The sequence below is a fragment of the Aspergillus fumigatus genome, chromosome 2 (genome assembly GCF_000002655.1).
Source record: "Aspergillus fumigatus Af293 chromosome 2, whole genome shotgun sequence".
NCBI lineage: Eukaryota > Fungi > Ascomycota > Eurotiomycetes > Eurotiales > Aspergillaceae > Aspergillus > Aspergillus fumigatus.
In genome coordinates this window covers 2,328,266-2,345,056 of record NC_007195.1, presented here as the reverse complement: position 1 = coordinate 2,345,056, position 16,791 = coordinate 2,328,266, and the positions used below count along the sequence as shown (strand labels likewise).

The window sequence follows — 16,791 nt, the reverse complement described above, 5'->3', positions numbered from 1 at the left end:
AAACGTCCAAATAATATTTACCTCTTCTTTGAGAACAATTCAATGTCTTGCACAGTTGATGTTGCGTTCAATCCTCAGGTTGTTCAGTGGAGTAATCTCTTAGCGCTGATTGGCTGATCGCAACACCCGCAAAACGCCTCGTCGACTCCATTTAATTCATCTGCAACTCCGGCCATCATCGCAACAGCCGCAATCCGTCGTTCTCTCTTTCGATCCCCCTCCTATTCCTCTCCTTTGCCAGCAATGGCTTCCAAGTTCTTCCCCGCTATCCCGCGGGTTGGCCGCCAATTGTTCCACCAGATTCCCAAGTCCCAATGCAGACCGTTCTCGGCTGGCCCGCAACGTTACAGCGATACACTTGCCGTGGTACGTATGAAGAGTATCAGCTATTGTGGCATATTCGGATTTTCTTCATCATGGGAATGCACATCAGACAGTGGCTGACTGGTACTGTTCGGAGTTCTAGCATCGCAACAAGCCTAACAACAACCCCTCTATCCCTTTCAAGTTCTCCGAGCAGAATATGAAACTCGTCGATGAGATCCTCAAACGCTACCCTCCCCAGTACAAGAAGGGTGCCGTTATGCCCCTCCTGGACTTGGGCCAGCGCCAGCACGGCTATACCAGCATTAGCGTCATGAACGAAGTCGCCCGTATCCTTGAGATGCCCCCAATGCGAGTTTACGAAGTCGCTACCTTCTACACCATGTATAACCGTGAGCCGGTTGGAAAGTACTTTGTTCAGCTTTGCACCACGGTATGAATACCGCCGACTTCTATCCCAAGGGAATTGGTAGCTTTGGACGGCTGCGCTAACGCAAACGGTTGATTAGACACCCTGCCAGCTAGGTGGCTGCGGTAGCACCAAGATCCTCGAAGCCATCCAGGAGCACCTGGGCATCACTGCCGGGCACACAACAGAAGACGGCCTTTTCACCTTCATCGAGGTTGAGTGCCTGGGCGCCTGTGTCAATGCCCCCATGGTGCAGATTAACGACGACTACTACGAAGATCTCACGCCCGAGTCCATCAAGGCCCTTCTCACAGCCCTGAAGGAGTCTGCCACAGCCGCGGAGAGCGGCAAGGAAGTTAAGGTGCCCGCGCCAGGCCCTCTGAGCGGAAGACACTCCTGCGAGAACAGTGCCGGGCTCACGAACCTGCAAAATCCTGTGTGGGACCCCGAGACGATGATGCGGAAGGACGGTGCCTTGGATCAGCAGGCTTAATTATGTTCCGTACTATAATCCCTCGGTTAAACAATTCAAATTTTTCAGTTACAGCTTGATTTGCTTTTCCTTTCCAGTGGCATCTTCGCAGTCTCATCCATGAGAAATACGTGAGGCGTTCTGACACTGCATGCTTTCTAGATATCTACCATGTATAGTACGAGTTATTCTGAAGTTCTTTGCCTGGAGGTAGACAGACATGTTGGAAGATCATCTGCCATAGAGGTTTGCTAAGCAATCCCAGCGGAGCTCCATTTTTATTCCTGTTTGCCCAGATTCTTGATTACCTGTCCGTTTTAGAATCGCGGTTCTTCTTTGTGGAATTCGGACAGGCAAAAAATATCACATTGAAACTTGAGAACTGTCTACTCGCTGTTTTATCTCATTACTGACATGACGCTTAATCGTACAAAAAATCAAGGGCCGGACCAGGAACAAACGCGATGAGTCGTTTTCTCACAAGAAGTTATCCACAACCAAGGCAGGTCCTTGGCAACTTAAGGCTTCTTCAGCGAGGCATTCATCGGCTTTTACCAAAACAGCCTGACCATTCCGCTCGACCAGGATCTTCCCACGTCGCTCCTGAAGAATGTTGACGTCAATTGTTCTCTTCATGAGCAGGTGGTAGACGTGAACGCGTCTCGTCTGACCGTAGCGAAGAGCGCGACCAATTGCCTGTGTCATCGAGGAATCATAATCGTACTGCGTCTCTGCTAGCATGGGCGAGAGGAAGATGACGTGATTTGTGCACTGTAGGTTTCTGTGAAAAAAAATTGGATGAGAAAGAAGAGAAAGAAAGGTAGGGGAAGGCCACTTACAAACCAGCAGCCGTCTCGCTACCCAGCTGCAGTATCGCAACCTTTTCGTTACCCTTTTTAAATTCTTCAATCTTCTTGGTGTCACGCGCCGTTATCACTGCGTGAGTGATTTTTGCCAAATCAAATGCTTTGGACGCAACATCAATGAGTTCAGGAAACTGGATGAAAAGGATCGCCCGCTCCTGGTTTGGAATCTCTTTGACGATCTCGACCAATTTGTCCATCTTTCTTCCTCCATACTGAGTGCTTCGGTCTTCTTCGAAACCAAGCGATGCAGCGCTGATCATGTTGAATTTGGTACCTGAGCCACGGCAGTTGTCGACGATGCATTCTTCAAATCGAACCGTCTTCTCAGTGCAGTCCTTACACAGTGCATGGCCGCAGGATCCAACGACATTTAAGTCGCTGCGCGACTGTACTTCTTCTCTGCAGCAGTGGCACCCAGGCGTTTCCCTGTTAGTTTGGAGCATCCGCACGGTTCTAAGAAATCTCAGAGCTCTTTTACGCCGAACCCACTCGGATAGTATGTTCCGCAAGATGGATGTAACTTCATCCATGCACAGTTCGAAGTCATCGAGTATCGTCGGCTTGATTGGAAGCTCGCTGCATTGGTCTTTATTAACCTCAGCACGCTTCGTTTTCTTTGCCTGGCGTTTCTGTGCTCCCTTGCCGGCCACACGTTCTTCTGTCATCTTGTCGCCCTCAAGGCTCCCTGCATTTTCCTGCGAGACGGTCGTCCCAGTTTCGGCTTCCTCTGGGCTGTTCTCTTTCCTCGGGTTGGATCCCTTTTCGGTGAAGAAAAGCTTCCAGTCGTTCGGATGCGATGCGCACATAGCAGACTTGAAAAGCAGAAAGGCTGCAGTAGTCACAACCTCGTCACCAAAATGATGCATGAGGATGCCTTCAGCGAATTTGTGAAATTTTTCATATTTCAGATCCCATGTGAAGTAGAGCCAGATGGCCAATTTCATCTTGCTCGAAAATTCGGCTCGAAGATTAGCCAGTTGCTCCTCCCGAGTTGTAATCAAAGAACTGCAGGTGACGGCTTCTGGCTTTCCCTCCTCCCAGCGCTCTTTCAGCGTCACTGAGCAGCAGCGCTTGAGCAGAGCTTCTTCTGTTGACATACTGCTGCTGATGATTTCGTCCAGTCGCTCATTCTGATCATTTTTGAATCGTCCGCGCCTGCTTCGACGAAGCTGCTTTTTGTGCGTCATTAGCTGCATGTACAGCTCCAGGTAGATTGCACACTCAGCCGGGGACTGATCAATCAGAATAAGGTGCTCTGAACAAGGGATCTCGTCAATGTCTGCAATATTCCGACGTGCGAACTGATTTAGAAATCTTTGAGCAACTTCATGACGGTTGCGATGCCATGCCTCGCTGTGCGGAGCCCGCCAGGACTGAAAAACTTCTGCGTCTGAGCGGTTTCTGCGCAGAACCTTCAGACGATGGTTCTGGAATGATGTATTCTCGTCATCAACTCCCAAATGAATTCCCAAGAAGGGTGCGATGGTTTTAACATCGGCAAAGTCGTTCAACGGTGGTGTACCTGAGAGCACCCACTTTGAACGAGCTCGTAGCGCCAGAAGTGGCGCGAGTCGCTCATTACCGGCATAAGTGAATTCATCGATGACGATGCGCTGGAAGAGGAATGCATGCAAGAGAGGAGCCCTGACCGTATACCACTGCTGGTTTTTTCCATTTCGGATGATGTTGAATTCTTTCCGGTCGTCCCATGTCTTTGTTGCCTTTTCAGTACTTGACTGGCCACGCTTTCTCTTCAGACTCGTGCCGTCTTTGCTGGGTCCTGCGTTCGCTTGGTCATTGCTCTCCGTTGAGGACTCTTCGTATGCAGTATCGTCCTCGGAGTAGGACTCATTAGGTGTATGTGTGGCGCCTCCTCCTGCGGTTTCGGACTGAAGCTCAATGAAATGTTCTACATTGGCCCAAACAGACTCAGGATCTGCGTCGTCATCCTCATCCGACTCCTCTGCGCTAGACAAGTCTGCGTATTGCATGCCATGCTCAGGCTTGGTATCATCCGTCTCGTGTGCTGCCGCATACTGCTTTCCTCTAAGACGCTTTGACGGGGTGTAGGTGCGGTTTCTATGAGTGGCCCTGACAGTTTGACGCTTCTTGCGCAGAGAGTCCAAGAATTCACAGGGTCCTTGATCCATCAGAATTTGGACTTGTTCTCTGAGGGAATTCTGTGCCTCGGCAAACCAAGCATCGAAGTTTCGGCCTGCGCTTTCGGGAACTCGTGGCATGCCCGTAAATTTTTGCATTCTCTCGTAGTATGACTGGCGGTTGAGAACAGACCAGGGCACCAAAATAATATCGGCACGAAGAATATTGCTGATCATCGTTTCTGAAAAATCTTTTCCAGATGATAACACCAGGACCTCGTACTTTTCGCCCACGAATTTCGTGATTTCCAACTGCCATTGCTGAAGCACGATTTGGGGCACGAGAACGAGAGTTGCTTTAGAGGGAATGAAGCCCGCCATGGGCTTTGGTACAGTGTCATGGCCCCTGCTATGTTGCACGTCAATGAGCCCCAGTGTGATCGCCGTCTTGCCGTATCCTACGTCGTCCGCTAAGACGCCTCCGCGGACGGTTCGCTGGACCATGACCTTGCCCTCTGCACGCCACATCATGGACGGAAGAATTGCCTCTTCAACCTCCTCCTCGACGAAGGGAGCAATATCGTCCTTTTCTTGTTCTAACATCCATGTCAATGACCGCAATTGCTCCAGTCTCAGAGCTTTCCGAAAATTTGGCGGTTGGCTGTGAGGCGAATCGTTTCTGTTGCTCAGGAAATTGAATTTAGGGAACCGGACTCTTCGTTCATCATACGCGTTTGGGACAAGACGCCAGTAAAACGAGGGATTGCTTGATCCGGAGCTGCCCAGCCTTGCATAGGCTTTATGCAACAGTGTTTGCACGTTCAGGGTGACAAGGAAGTGGCCAATGTTATCATCATCGACACGGCGAAAAATCAAGAACGGTGATGGCTGCGCTTTTACCTGACGCTCATATAGAGCTGCATCCCTTGGATCCTCATATGCTTTGATCAAACCTTTCATATCCCGACCCCACAGTATTCTGGGTTTTGGAGGGGTGCACACAGTGCAGATGGAGCCGGTTTCTTCGCCCAGTGAAACATATGTGGTAATAGGGTTCCAGTCTCGGAAGCCAGAGAACTCTGAAGTCTTCTGAAGCAACCAAGCAAAATCTCGGAGCAGAGATGTCGATTCTGTTGGATTGGTTATTTGCCATGGCCCTTTACGCCATAGAGAGTCAATGGCATCAGCTGGCGCGGAGAGGGACAGCAGGGGGAAGTTTGCATCGTGGCAGCCAGTATTTGCCATGAAGACAGTTGTCCCTGGCCGCAGGCCCCAACAAGTGATAGTGGAATCTGAGGGGTGTACATCCAGCCCCATGGTTTGAACCTGGACCCATTTGCGATAATATGCGTTGACATTTCTGCGAGCATCGTTTGCTTTGGAAGAGCGCCATTTGTGTGACAATTCGGCAATTGTGATTCGGGACTCATAGCCGGGACTACGCTGATGCTCCAAAGCGAATACAAAAGAGTCGTTCTTCGGCTCTCCAAGCTTCGTGGGATCAAGGAACAAATACACTTCAGGATCTCGATCGGTGGCCTCTTTCTTATGCAGGTACCCGTTTGCGGTACCACAGTCAGGCAGAAGCTGATAGGTTCCACGGATGTCGACTTCAAGATGCTCGCAATCGTAGCTGGAGCCTTGAACCTCCAGACGATTCCAACGGCTGGCATTAACAAATTCTCTCTTTTGCAGACCACAAAGTGCCTCATAAGTCGGGACCTGACTGCCAGTGCCTGAGATAGTCAATGTAAACTTTGAACTCAGTGGGGCGCACACCTCCCAGATTCCTCGATCCTGGATCATGCGCGCGATGGGCTTCGATAGGATCTCACGGTGAAGGGATAGGGCAGGCTCCGAATCGAGTGGCTTCGCAAAAAGCAACCACTCGAATGTGGAACCACTGATGACGAGTTTCAAAATGGAGCACTTTCCCTCATAGACAGCAGTCCAATCTTTACTGCGTCGTACATCCAAAAAACGGAGCTCATCTCCAACAGTTCTGGTGACGGCATCCAAGTATTTTTCCCAAACATGATCGGTGTTTCCAGGTAGGCTTCTATCGAAAGAACGATAGCTTTCACGATTCAACCCAGACATGATCAATCTAGCGGGCAGTATGCTTTTGAACCGTCTAATGAAAACAGAGGGCTGACTGCGAATCAAACCGGGCCACCGTTCGTATGCATGAGATGGATTACCGGCGCAGTCAGTGCAGGCAGTATGCGCGCACAAGGTGCACTTCAAGATATCTTGCTTTACTCCAGACTGCCTTTCACATAAGCAGTACCTTGCGCTGCTTGCGGCTTGCCTTTGAAGATCCAAAATGTTGGCTGTGTGGAGTTGGCTAAGCTGCGAGACCCGCGGCATCGGAAGGAGATTCTGATGGAGGCTGATTCTCTTGTTCTTCGGAATACAATTACTGGGAGTAGGTGAGTGTTCTCCGGGCGGCAGCACTTTATGTCCCACGATAAGGGCGGAGAGCACTGCGGCACCGACAACAGTTGAGCTCATGGCATTCCCAGCGAGATCCTGCAGATCCCGCGGTGATTCTCTGGTGAGCAGAAGTCTGTTCACGGGCAGACCTTGCAGCGCCAGAGCCTCAAGCCCGCACAGAGGCCCGCCTCTTGTTGTGATATATGGGATACCTGCGGGTGTGATGCAGCCGACAATGCCAAACGCACGACTATCGACCTCTCGTTCAACGCCTTGGGAGAGCTCAATGCATCTCCTGTGGCATCCATTAGCTGGGTTGCTTGTTTTCTCAAAGGGAGGGACCGCCTTACTCTTTGAAGTTCATGTCGTATCCCTCAACCAGCTTCCGCAAGAAGTTGACATCAATTGTATCCCAGATTCGTTCGGGCAAGTATCTGAACCACGTCTGCCACGCAAAGTCCAGCATCTGGCATCCGCCGGTATCTTGAGACTTGCTTATCGGCCTTTCAAATCCGAGTTCCTGGGCTGAACGGTAGTTCTGATGGCGAGCTTGGTACTTTGTCCAGTCGATAGTGGCTCTTACTGTTGTGGACGTGACCCGAATTGACATGTCTTTCTCGATTTGTTCGAGTCTTGGATCGTCAGCATCCAATAGGAACATACCTGCTGGAGAGCTTGCAGGACGTTTGAAGTCGTCAAAAATCTTTGCCCAATCCATCACACTCTGTTCAGAAAGACCGCACTTGCCCAAGAGGTTGCGGTCGATACAGAACATGTATCCCCGTTCTCGGGTCTGTGGCAGATAATATGCCTTAGTATCGACGCTTTTGTGGACAGCGAGATAGTTTATTTCGTTCCAATGTTCTGCAATCTTTTCCCATGGCGCAGTTTTGACATTCTCCAGGATGACAATCCGCGGACGGTAGGCTATGGCATAGCGAATGATACCCCAGAAGGTGCCTCCAGACTCACCCAGCTCATCGAGGGTCTTTCTATTATTGTTCAAACCAGAGAAGTCGACGCATGAAAATCCCGCGATCACCAGATCGGGGTTCTTGGGAATTTTCTCGAGAGAACCATATGCCGTTTGACTAAAGGGCGATCAGCAAGATCAGTCAAGCTTGACGAGCGAAGAATTTACTCACGCGAACCGGTTCTTCAATTGTTTTACATCTCGGAAGAGAAAACGGGGATGGAAATTACGCTCAATGTATGCCTGTTTGAAGGGCACAATCTCAGCACTAAACAGATGACGAAACTCGAAGTTCTTTCCAAATCTTTCCCTGAGGACTATGCCGAACGTCAGTTCACGATGTCGAGGACCTGGAAAGATTATCGCTTACCTTTCTGCACCATTTCCAAAGCAAGCAGAGGACTCTCCGTTCCCGAGCACATGGTGACAACACGCAATGGCCTCGAGCCCGAGTGAGATAAGACGTCGTCAAAATTGAGCTCCAGCGCCCTCTTCGTCATGTGGTCATAGATGTCTTCTAGCTTATACAAAGGAGGTAGATGAGAAGCAAGTCGAGTCTTTGCTGACATCGTTCCTGAATATGGCTGCGATCTCACTACTTCCGGTATGTCAGGATCGAGACCCTCTGGAGGCGCGGGGGCCGGGGCAGCCTGTCTAGGACGACGAGGCATGTCTGCTTCAACGCAACTGACGTGTTTTTGGAAGGCTCTTTTTCTTCAGTGAACTTTGAGTATAGGCACGATGGGGGATAGTAGACAAGATTGATAGGGCACGACTGTGTCACGTGGGTTCATAGGGTGTTGGGAATCGAACGGTGAGGCGGTGAGAGAAATGAGGGCAAAGGAGAAAAGAAGAGGGGTTTGGTGCATTTTGTTTACGTGCGTGGGATCAGAGGGTGAAAGGTTGGTGATTGATACAGTGAATGATGCGCTGGGGTGAACGTCTGTCGCTGTGTCAACTGGACGACCCGCCAGCTTCTACGGGTCCTGTTGTAACGACAACTCTATGCCATTGGCATCGTGCACACTGTCTCTCAGTCAATGGATGATATACATGATAGGGAATTGTATTATTGTACTACAAACTTCAGAAAGACACTACTAAATGCAGTCCTCCAGGAACGACACAAAAGTAGATTAACGCCCCAGTTTCCGTTTGCCATATCATAGTGCATGCTACTAAGTATTATAAGAACCGGGAACTAGTCCAAGCCGCTGGAAGAGCACTTGCCACTGGAACCATTTTTCAAGGTATCAACCGCCTCAGAGTCAGACCCATCTGCGACCCCCGCCTGAAGCGAAGCCATCAGCGGATCCATCAGGCGACCATCCCGGATCGCCTCGTAGATAATCGATACCCAAGACCCTACAGTCTTTTTAGAACGACCACCAAGAGTATCACTCTGCGCAGTCGGATGCTCGACGAACCCCTGGTGGAACGGCACGCCGAGCTGTCGACGGACGGTCTGGTATAGGATTTTCGAACTCGTTCCGAGCATTTCCTCTGTGTGTTGGTAGCTGAAGAATGCCTGCGCAGTGTCCTGGTAGACCTCATTGAGGAGGGCACTGGCGCGGGATTTCCAGGTCTCCAGGTTGGAGAAGGTCGGGGCTTGGCTTGTACATGTACCTGTGCTGGAAGCAAATGTCCGACACAGGATGGGGAGAGCGCTTGTGACGACTTCTTCGACGCGGTCGGTGATGTTGAGACGGGTTGTTGTTGGCCAGGATTTCTGGAAATGTGTCGATAAGGCTTCATTGAGGATTGCGAGGTCGGGTTCGGAGAGGTGTTTGGAGAACAGGTGGGAGGTGAGCGCGTGGAGCTGCTGTGTTGAGCGCTGCAGGAAGGTGAGGTGGAGGACGCGCAGGTCTAGTGCCTGGCAGCCGATGTAGACGCTGCAGGCGCACATGAGGGAGACGATTTCCACCGCTTGCATTGTGTACCGGCTCGACACGAAGGCCATGGAGTTCACGGACTGGTTGTGCATCTCGGCTGTCTGGACGTGGGAGCTGACTGGGTTGGCGAGGTAGGCTAGTTCCGCCATGTAGGAGGCCATGCTGATGTCGACGCCTTTCATGGTGAAGGAGAGGCTGGGGTCGTCAGCGACGAGGTTGGTGGGCAGTCCGTTGTTGAGGTTTGGGTCGATGAGCTCGGTGGCCTGGGCGAAGAGCAGCCGACCGAACATCTGAAGACAAGTCCGGGTCTTTTCCATGGCGGAGGTGATGGAGACAGCTTGGAAGTTGCCGCCGTAAAAGATGTCGCCGGACTGCATGTCCACTAGGGGGTTGTCACAGGAGGAATTGAGCTCGACGGTGACTTGGTGGTGTGCGAGAAGGAGATCCTCAAGCTGCGGGCCTATCCACTGTGGCACGGTGCGAAGTGCGTAGCGATCCTGTATCAGGCCTGGACGGTTGCGGTCTTTCAGATCCCGCTCCACGTTCTGTGCGAGCTGCGAGCCCTGCAGGAAGGACAAGACATTTCTCGCGCATTCAATTTGCCCATCGTGCGGGCGGATGGCGGAGATGAACGGATGGAAGCTTTCTGCGTTGCCCATGAGGGCTTCCACGGTCACAGCTGATAGTGCCTGGACTAGGACAGCCAGTTGATGCGCTTCATACATGACCAGACTGGCCAGTGCAGCAGAGGCAGAAGTACCATTGACGAGGCCGAGGCCCTCCTTTGGTCCTAGTGTCTGCGCCTCGAGGCCCGTGGACAGCAAAGCATCGCGCGAGTTCATGATGCGGGTTTTATCTGCATCCTGAACTTGCACATATACATCCGGGCTACCTTCGATGGCTCCCGCGATGTAGGAAAGCGGCATCAGGTCACCTGAAGCCGAGATGGAGCCTCTCAGAGGTACAACAGGCGTGATATGATTCTCGATCAGCCGCAGCAATGACTCGATCACAGGCAATGAGACGGCAGAATGGCCGCGAGCGTTTGAATTGCATCGAACCAGCATTGTGCCTCGCACCCACGAGGCAGGCATAGCGTGCGATTCAAGCGACTGCTGCTGCTGACACTGTAAGCCCTTGTCTGATCTAACTAGAACGCCTGCCTGGAGGAGTTGGAGCAGCCCAGACTGCAGTGCAACGACTCGATCAGTCCGAGAGTCAGCGCTTCCACCAAATCCTGTATTGACACCTGCGGGTTTTCATTAACATCTAGATCGGTCAATGCCGGTGAACAAAGCATAAATACCGTATACGCAGTAACCCTTGTCCAGATGGTCCATCAAAACTCGAACACTCGCTTCGATGCTGCCTCGGACGACAGGGTCCATGGTCATCCTAGGTATGCACCCATGGCTGCGGTATCAAGATTGTCAGCTTCGCGTTTGCAGCTATTAGAATTGCGACAGACTGTACGTACTGTGCCACGGCTACCACAGCCGCTATATCAAGGCTTGTGCCATTTACCTCGACATCCTGGCGTTCCAGCAGGTGTTGCAGCCTCTGCCAGGTCTGACAGGCCGTCTCAAGATGGGCATTGAGATTAGAAGTCTTCATTTTCGATTCCTTCAAGCTTAATGAAGCATTGGGGTTTGCAGTTGATATCTCAATATACACCTTCTAGGAGTAATTATCTTCGAAAAAGCCAAATCAAGTCTCCTATTTATCCCTCAATCTGACCTGGAATTCAAAACGAGTCGAGCCCTCCCCTCGCCCCCCACCTGAAGGCAAATGGCTCAGCTATCCGCCTCCCAGGGAGGACCAAGATCGCCGTATTGAATATTGGGGCAGAGGATCGGCTTGCAAAAGTACCATTGCCGCGAATGAGTGCGTTCAGGGGGAGGGTGGTTGGTGGCATTGCGGTGTTTGCTTCTTCTTTTTCTGTCCAATCCCGCATTCCTCAGCTGTGGATGGCTTGGAGGTCGCACAACCTGGTTGGTCGAGCGCTGGGGTTATTGATTCAGAATCAAGGTTGGTTGGGATCTATCGATGATCAACGAGGGTCTCGGAATCATGCAGGCCTCGAAAGCTCGTGGTGACCAACCTTGATTCGAGCACTGCAGGTAATTATTCCCTGTAATCTCTTGCATGTTACATCCTCAGTGGCTCGAATAAATTGTGCTGCGGCCGTGCAGCATGCGTCAATCCGATCATGGGATCAAGAACGATAGATAGGTCTGACGGGAACCAGATCCGCGAGAGATTCAGACAGGGATCGTAGTGGAGCAACCCGTATTAATTCTTGCTAGGGGGTGGAGCGTACAGACGCTATTGACCTTTATTTTGAGGGCCATAAGCGCCTGGCGAATCGGAATGACGTGAATGAAGAAGGAAATGTGATATCGTTCCTAGCCTGAGGTCTGTGAGAATATTGCGGAAGTTGGTTACCACCAACACTCGCATCGTCACCTGATTTTGTTTCTGTGGCCAGAGAATCTAGGCAGCATCCGTTGTATCCAATTTACTTGCGATGCTAATTCATACAGTGACATTAGGAGCATAGACAAACATCCAGTATGTGAGATTGGTATCTGCTACAAGTAACCTCTGCTAGGTATACATTCGCTCTGAAGATATGCAAGTGAACCACAGTAGACCGTAATGAACCATGTGCGCCATCCCTTTCCCAGTTGACAAGATAGTAAAAAAAAGGTAAAGAAAAATGGCAATAAATGTCCGACAGTATCCGCAATTAAGAAAGAACACCTGTGGGGCGGCGCTACCTCATGGCTCCTTGCATCAACTGCTGACGCAAAAGCATGATTTGATTTCGTTCCATTGGTGGCAAAGCATCAATAGCTGACTGTGGCATACTGAGCACCTGTTGTAGAAGTTCTTCTTGCGATGGAACCTGTTGTTGGGGTGCCGCCTGTGCTGCGGGTTGAGGGGCAAAAGGAGTATTGACCATTGGTGGCGTGGAGATCTGACCAGGTACGGCTGAGAAGGGCTGAAAAGCCTGTGCCGCAGGGGGAGCCGAAGGAGCGGCCGCAGCGGTTGGTTGGGTCGCTTGCTCTACCACTGCTCCCAAAGTGCTGTAGTCGACGAGATTCATGAGCAACAGAGCCTGGAATATGGCATACGCCAGCTGCGGGGCCTGTCGCAGGAGCTCCGTCGCGCGGGCCGGATCGGTCATTGCCAAAGACTTCATTTGTGAAAGAACGTCAAGGAGCTGGTTCGGGGGTAAGGAGGAAAGTGTTTGAGAGATAGCGTTTGGACAATCCAAGTGAGGCGGCACCTCGACACCGGGGGGAAGAGGGGGGAGCGGCGCAGATGGCTGCTGACCGGCTTGAACATCCTGACTAGGCATCTGAGATGTCTGAGAGTAGTCAGGGGGGACCGAATCCTTCTCGTTGTTGTGAGGCCAGTCCACGCGGATCTTCCTGCCCATGATCTCGAAGTCGTTCAAGTTTCGGACTGCGGAGGCGGCGGCGTCTGCATCGGCGAAGTCTGCGAAGCCATAACCCTTTGGTTTCCCCGTCTCCGGGTTCATCATAAGACGGAATTTGGTAACCGTGCCAGCGGAGCTGAGGATGTCTTTGACCTGTTCCTCCGTAAGGTCTGAAATGAATTCGTTAGCGAGACTGGACAGCAGAGGCGAATGGACGCGCACATACTATAAGGGATATTTCCCAGGAACACACTCTTCCCGGTCCTCTCTGGAGCCATTTTGATGCGTTTGTCAATTTCGAATGAGCTCTAGTCCTGAAGGTAAGCTTTGAGCTGAGCGCGTGACGTGACTCAATGGCAGGATTTGGAGGGCCAGGCGAGTAATGGTAGAACGCAAACGTAAAATGAAATTACAGATATATGGTAGGATGTTCTAGATAAGTAACAATTTCATCAGTTCAAAGCTCGAGATCTGTGTTGATGTAAAAAGCCTTGCAACAATGAAGAAAAGCCGCGAGCAGGACCGAACGCTTTGTCTTGTTTGAGCTGTCTGTCTCCAGGCGGTGGCCGAACTTTTGATCGAACCTCAAAGTGCCGGGTTCATCCACATCTCACTTCTCCGACGTTAGCTTCACATCTTTCAACCACAATCATGGCTCGGAATCCTAAGGAACAGTGGGAGCGGCTTCAGATAATCCTGCAGAACCGTGCAGGTAAAGGAGGGTTTGGTTTTGGAGGTGGATTTCCTGGAGGAGGTCGCGGCGGCTTCGGAGTATCTGGAGCTCTCATCGTGCTCGGTCTCGGTGGATGGGCTTTGTCGAACTCGCTCTTCAACGGTGAGATTGCATTTCTTCTCACGGAAAATGGTGGAGTACAGAAGTGCTGACTTGTCATTCGCTCATCAGTCGATGGTGGTCACCGTGCCATCAAGTACTCGAGAATCGGCGGAGTCAAGAAAGAAATCTACAACGAAGGTACCGATGCCATTACTCATACGGCGAAATCATCTCACAAAGCCCTTTACGTACTTTAGGAACACATTTCCGAATCCCATGGATTGAAACACCGATCATCTACGACGTGCGCGCGAAGCCACGGAACATCGCTTCCCTCACGGGTACCAAGGACTTGCAGATGGTGAACATCACCTGCCGTGTTCTGTCAAGGCCTCGAGTAGATGCCCTTCCTCAGATCTACCGTACCCTCGGCACCGACTTTGATGAGCGCGTCCTTCCCTCCATCGTTAATGAAGTTCTCAAGAGCGTGGTTGCGCAATTCAACGCGAGCCAGCTAATTACACAGCGTGAGAATGTTGCGAGACTTGTTCGGGACAACCTTGCTCGCCGGGCGGCCCGCTTTAACATTGCTCTAGACGATGTGTCTCTTACTGTACGCACCCTTTTGACTCGTGCATCCCCAATTGTTGCTTATATAACTAATCTGTTTAATTGCGGCTTTGTAGCACCTGACTTTCTCCCCCGAATTTACCGCCGCTGTCGAAGCCAAGCAAGTAGCTCAGCAGGAGGCCCAGCGCGCTGCCTTCCTCGTCGACAAGGCCCGCCAGGAGAAGCAGGCCTTCATTGTCCGTGCCCAGGGTGAGGCCCGCTCTGCTGAGCTTATCGGTGACGCAATCAAGAAGAGCAAGAGCTACATCGAGCTCCGTAGGATCGAAAACGCGAGGCAGATTGCCCAGATCCTGCACGAGAGTGGCGGAAAGAACAAGCTGTATCTTGACACCCAGGGTCTGGGTCTCAATGTCAACGCATCACGCGGAGACGAATCGAAGTAAATGCATATTCTTGGGGACTCTCGGATCAGAATTACTGGCGCTATTGCAATCGCTCGGGTCGCGATCTAGGATGTGGAACATGTTACTGTATAAATAGTTGATCTTCAGGATTTCAGTGCAACCTGGCGAATTGTTTCTCTTCTCTACTGTTGCATCTTCTACGGCAATGGCCGCGGAGCCTTTCTCGGAATTCCTTGTAGAACCTATCCGCTGCTGACAGTAACCAATAGCCCTCTAATCTTAGCAGCAAGCGCTGTTACAACCAACTGGAAATCGAGATCTTCACGTAAACATTCTCTCTTCGTCGTCGATGACGCCTGTCCGCTCTTCTATCAAAGAGTGGACGGATAAGCATTGCGGGGATGCGATAAAAGCGGTCGGTGGGCGGGACTCATTTTTTTCTCAATATCGGAGGTCTGCACATATCTCTTTCTCAGCAAGAAGTGGAAATTAACACTTGTTCAGGGTCCAGCCAATTGCATCCCCAGAAAACACACAACATGTACGTCTTCTGATCCAGGATTCTCCAGAGTTCAGACAGATTCTCCATCAGCCTCGTTGCTTGCCATACCCGCGTATCTACAATCAGACCGTGAGAAAGCTACTGACTTCCAGATACAGAATGGCCGACCCTCTCGCGGACTTTGGCTCCAATGTCGATCTCACCGTCCAAGAAATCCTCCTCGCCGCCTCGCAACACGACGTCCCCAAGCTCCGCCGCCTCATCCGCTCCAACGACAAAGACGGCAACCCTGCCAACGTGAAGGACCCCGAGACAGGTTTCTCGCCTCTCCACGCAGCGATCGCAGCTTGCGAGCCCGACGAGGCGCAAACAGAGACCAATGGCGTCAATGGAGAGACGAGCAGCGCTAGCACAGAGCAGAAGAGTCTCGTGCAATCCGCCGCGGAGACAGTCAAGTACCTACTGCAGGAGGGCGCGATCTGGAATGACCTCGATCTGAATGACGAGACGCCAGGGTGTATCGCGCGGCGGTTGGGGCTAACCGAGCTGTATGAGATGATTGTGGATGCGGGTGTGCGGGCAGAGCTCCTTCTCAACCGGTTGGATGGGTACGAGCCGCTCTCTGATGACGAGGACGATCAAGAAACGGGACAAGGCGAGGACGCCGCCAACGAACCCGCTGCAGAAGAGGATCAGGATGGGGCTCCGGAATTAGTCGAGACGACCGCGGCCGACGCCAGCGCCGCCGAGGCAAGCACAGAAGGACCAGGACCAGACGTCACAAGCTCGCGCTACCTTGATTCGAACCTCACCTTCACAAACGACCGACTGCTCGACCAGGACCAGAACGGCGTGATGATGGCCTGGGAGACGGAGATCATGTCCCGATCCGCCAAGAAGCTGCTCCCCACTACAGGGCTGCGCGTCATGAACATCGGCCACGGCATGGGCATCGTCGACGGCTTCATCCAGGAGCAGTCGCCGGCCGCGCACCACATCGTCGAAGCGCACCCGGACGTCGTGGCGGAGATGAAGCGGAAAGGCTGGCACGAAAAGCCCGGCGTGGTGATCCATGAGGGTCGCTGGCAGGATATCCTGCCTGCGCTCGTAGCGCAGGGCGAGACCTTTGATGCGATCTACTACGACACCTTTGCTGAGTCGTATGCTGATTTTCGGGAGTTCTTCAGCGAGCAGGTAATTGGGTTGTTGGAGCAGGATGGCAAATGGGGGTTTTTCAATGGCATGGGGGCTGATCGGCAGATTAGCTACGATGTCTATCAGAAAGTGGTAGAGATGGATCTTTTTGAAGCCGGGTTTGATGTAGAGTGGGAAGAGATCAAGGTGCCCAAGCTCGAGGGAGAGTGGACTGGTGTGCGCAGACCGTACTGGGTGGTTGACAATTATCGCCTGCCCTTGTGTAAGTTTATGGATTAATGGATATACCCTTGGATAATCAATAGACAGATATGGTATTTTAGTTGGACATCTCAATGACTCTTACGACACACGTTTTTGTCCTTAGCAACAAGAGTTTCTGCTTTCATATGCCAACCTCTGGTAGAGGTTTTACATTGCAAGCTACGTATCAGAGCCACACTCGTCGCCAGCTTATATTATACACGAA

The 16,791-nt window shown here is 51.6% G+C and overlaps 6 protein-coding genes across 6 annotated transcripts; 3 read left to right on the top strand and 3 right to left on the bottom strand.

The window, feature by feature from the left end:
- Nucleotides 1-68: 68 nt before the first annotated feature.
- AFUA_2G09130 (complex I 24 kDa subunit family protein) lies at nucleotides 69-1,648 on the top strand. The gene is made up of 3 exons (XM_750154.2): nucleotides 69-366; nucleotides 467-757; nucleotides 834-1,648. The coding sequence occupies exons 1-3, from the start codon at nucleotides 244-246 to the stop codon at nucleotides 1,224-1,226; spliced, it is 807 nt and encodes a 268-aa protein (XP_755247.1). The 5' UTR covers nucleotides 69-243; the 3' UTR covers nucleotides 1,227-1,648.
- Nucleotides 1,649-1,667: 19 nt separating this feature from the next.
- Nucleotides 1,668-8,250, bottom strand: AFUA_2G09120 (putative SNF2 family helicase; the record flags this gene model as incomplete). The annotated part of the gene is made up of 5 exons (XM_750153.2): nucleotides 1,668-1,986; nucleotides 2,045-6,901; nucleotides 6,957-7,697; nucleotides 7,752-7,896; nucleotides 7,950-8,250. 5 exons carry the CDS (start codon nucleotides 8,248-8,250, stop codon nucleotides 1,683-1,685), a joined length of 6,348 nt encoding a protein of 2,115 aa, XP_755246.1. The 3' UTR covers nucleotides 1,668-1,682.
- Nucleotides 8,251-8,509: 259 nt separating this feature from the next.
- AFUA_2G09110 (aromatic amino acid ammonia-lyase) lies at nucleotides 8,510-11,901 on the bottom strand. Its single transcript, XM_750152.2, has 4 exons — nucleotides 11,573-11,901; nucleotides 10,949-11,511; nucleotides 10,778-10,884; nucleotides 8,510-10,720 (listed from the first exon to the last, which is right to left on the bottom strand). The coding sequence occupies exons 2-4, from the start codon at nucleotides 11,083-11,085 to the stop codon at nucleotides 8,781-8,783; spliced, it is 2,184 nt and encodes a 727-aa protein (XP_755245.1). The 5' UTR covers nucleotides 11,086-11,511; nucleotides 11,573-11,901; the 3' UTR covers nucleotides 8,510-8,780.
- A 125-nt stretch (nucleotides 11,902-12,026) lies between these two features.
- Nucleotides 12,027-13,194, bottom strand: AFUA_2G09100 (putative polyadenylation factor subunit CstF64; the record flags this gene model as incomplete). Its single annotated transcript, XM_750151.2, has 2 exons — nucleotides 12,027-13,086; nucleotides 13,143-13,194. The coding sequence occupies 2 exons, from the start codon at nucleotides 13,192-13,194 to the stop codon at nucleotides 12,248-12,250; spliced, it is 891 nt and encodes a 296-aa protein (XP_755244.1). The 3' UTR covers nucleotides 12,027-12,247.
- A 304-nt stretch (nucleotides 13,195-13,498) lies between these two features.
- On the top strand, nucleotides 13,499-14,850 carry AFUA_2G09090 (prohibitin subunit PHB2). The gene is made up of 4 exons (XM_750150.2): nucleotides 13,499-13,751; nucleotides 13,821-13,889; nucleotides 13,949-14,304; nucleotides 14,378-14,850. Exons 1-4 carry the CDS (start codon nucleotides 13,568-13,570, stop codon nucleotides 14,702-14,704), a joined length of 936 nt encoding a protein of 311 aa, XP_755243.1. The 5' UTR covers nucleotides 13,499-13,567; the 3' UTR covers nucleotides 14,705-14,850.
- Nucleotides 14,851-15,049: 199 nt separating this feature from the next.
- Nucleotides 15,050-16,709, top strand: rmt2 (protein-arginine N5-methyltransferase). Its single transcript, XM_750149.2, has 2 exons — nucleotides 15,050-15,206; nucleotides 15,326-16,709. The coding sequence occupies exon 2, from the start codon at nucleotides 15,327-15,329 to the stop codon at nucleotides 16,599-16,601; it is 1,275 nt and encodes a 424-aa protein (XP_755242.1). The 5' UTR covers nucleotides 15,050-15,206; nucleotide 15,326; the 3' UTR covers nucleotides 16,602-16,709.
- The last annotated feature ends 82 nt before the right edge of the window (nucleotides 16,710-16,791 follow it).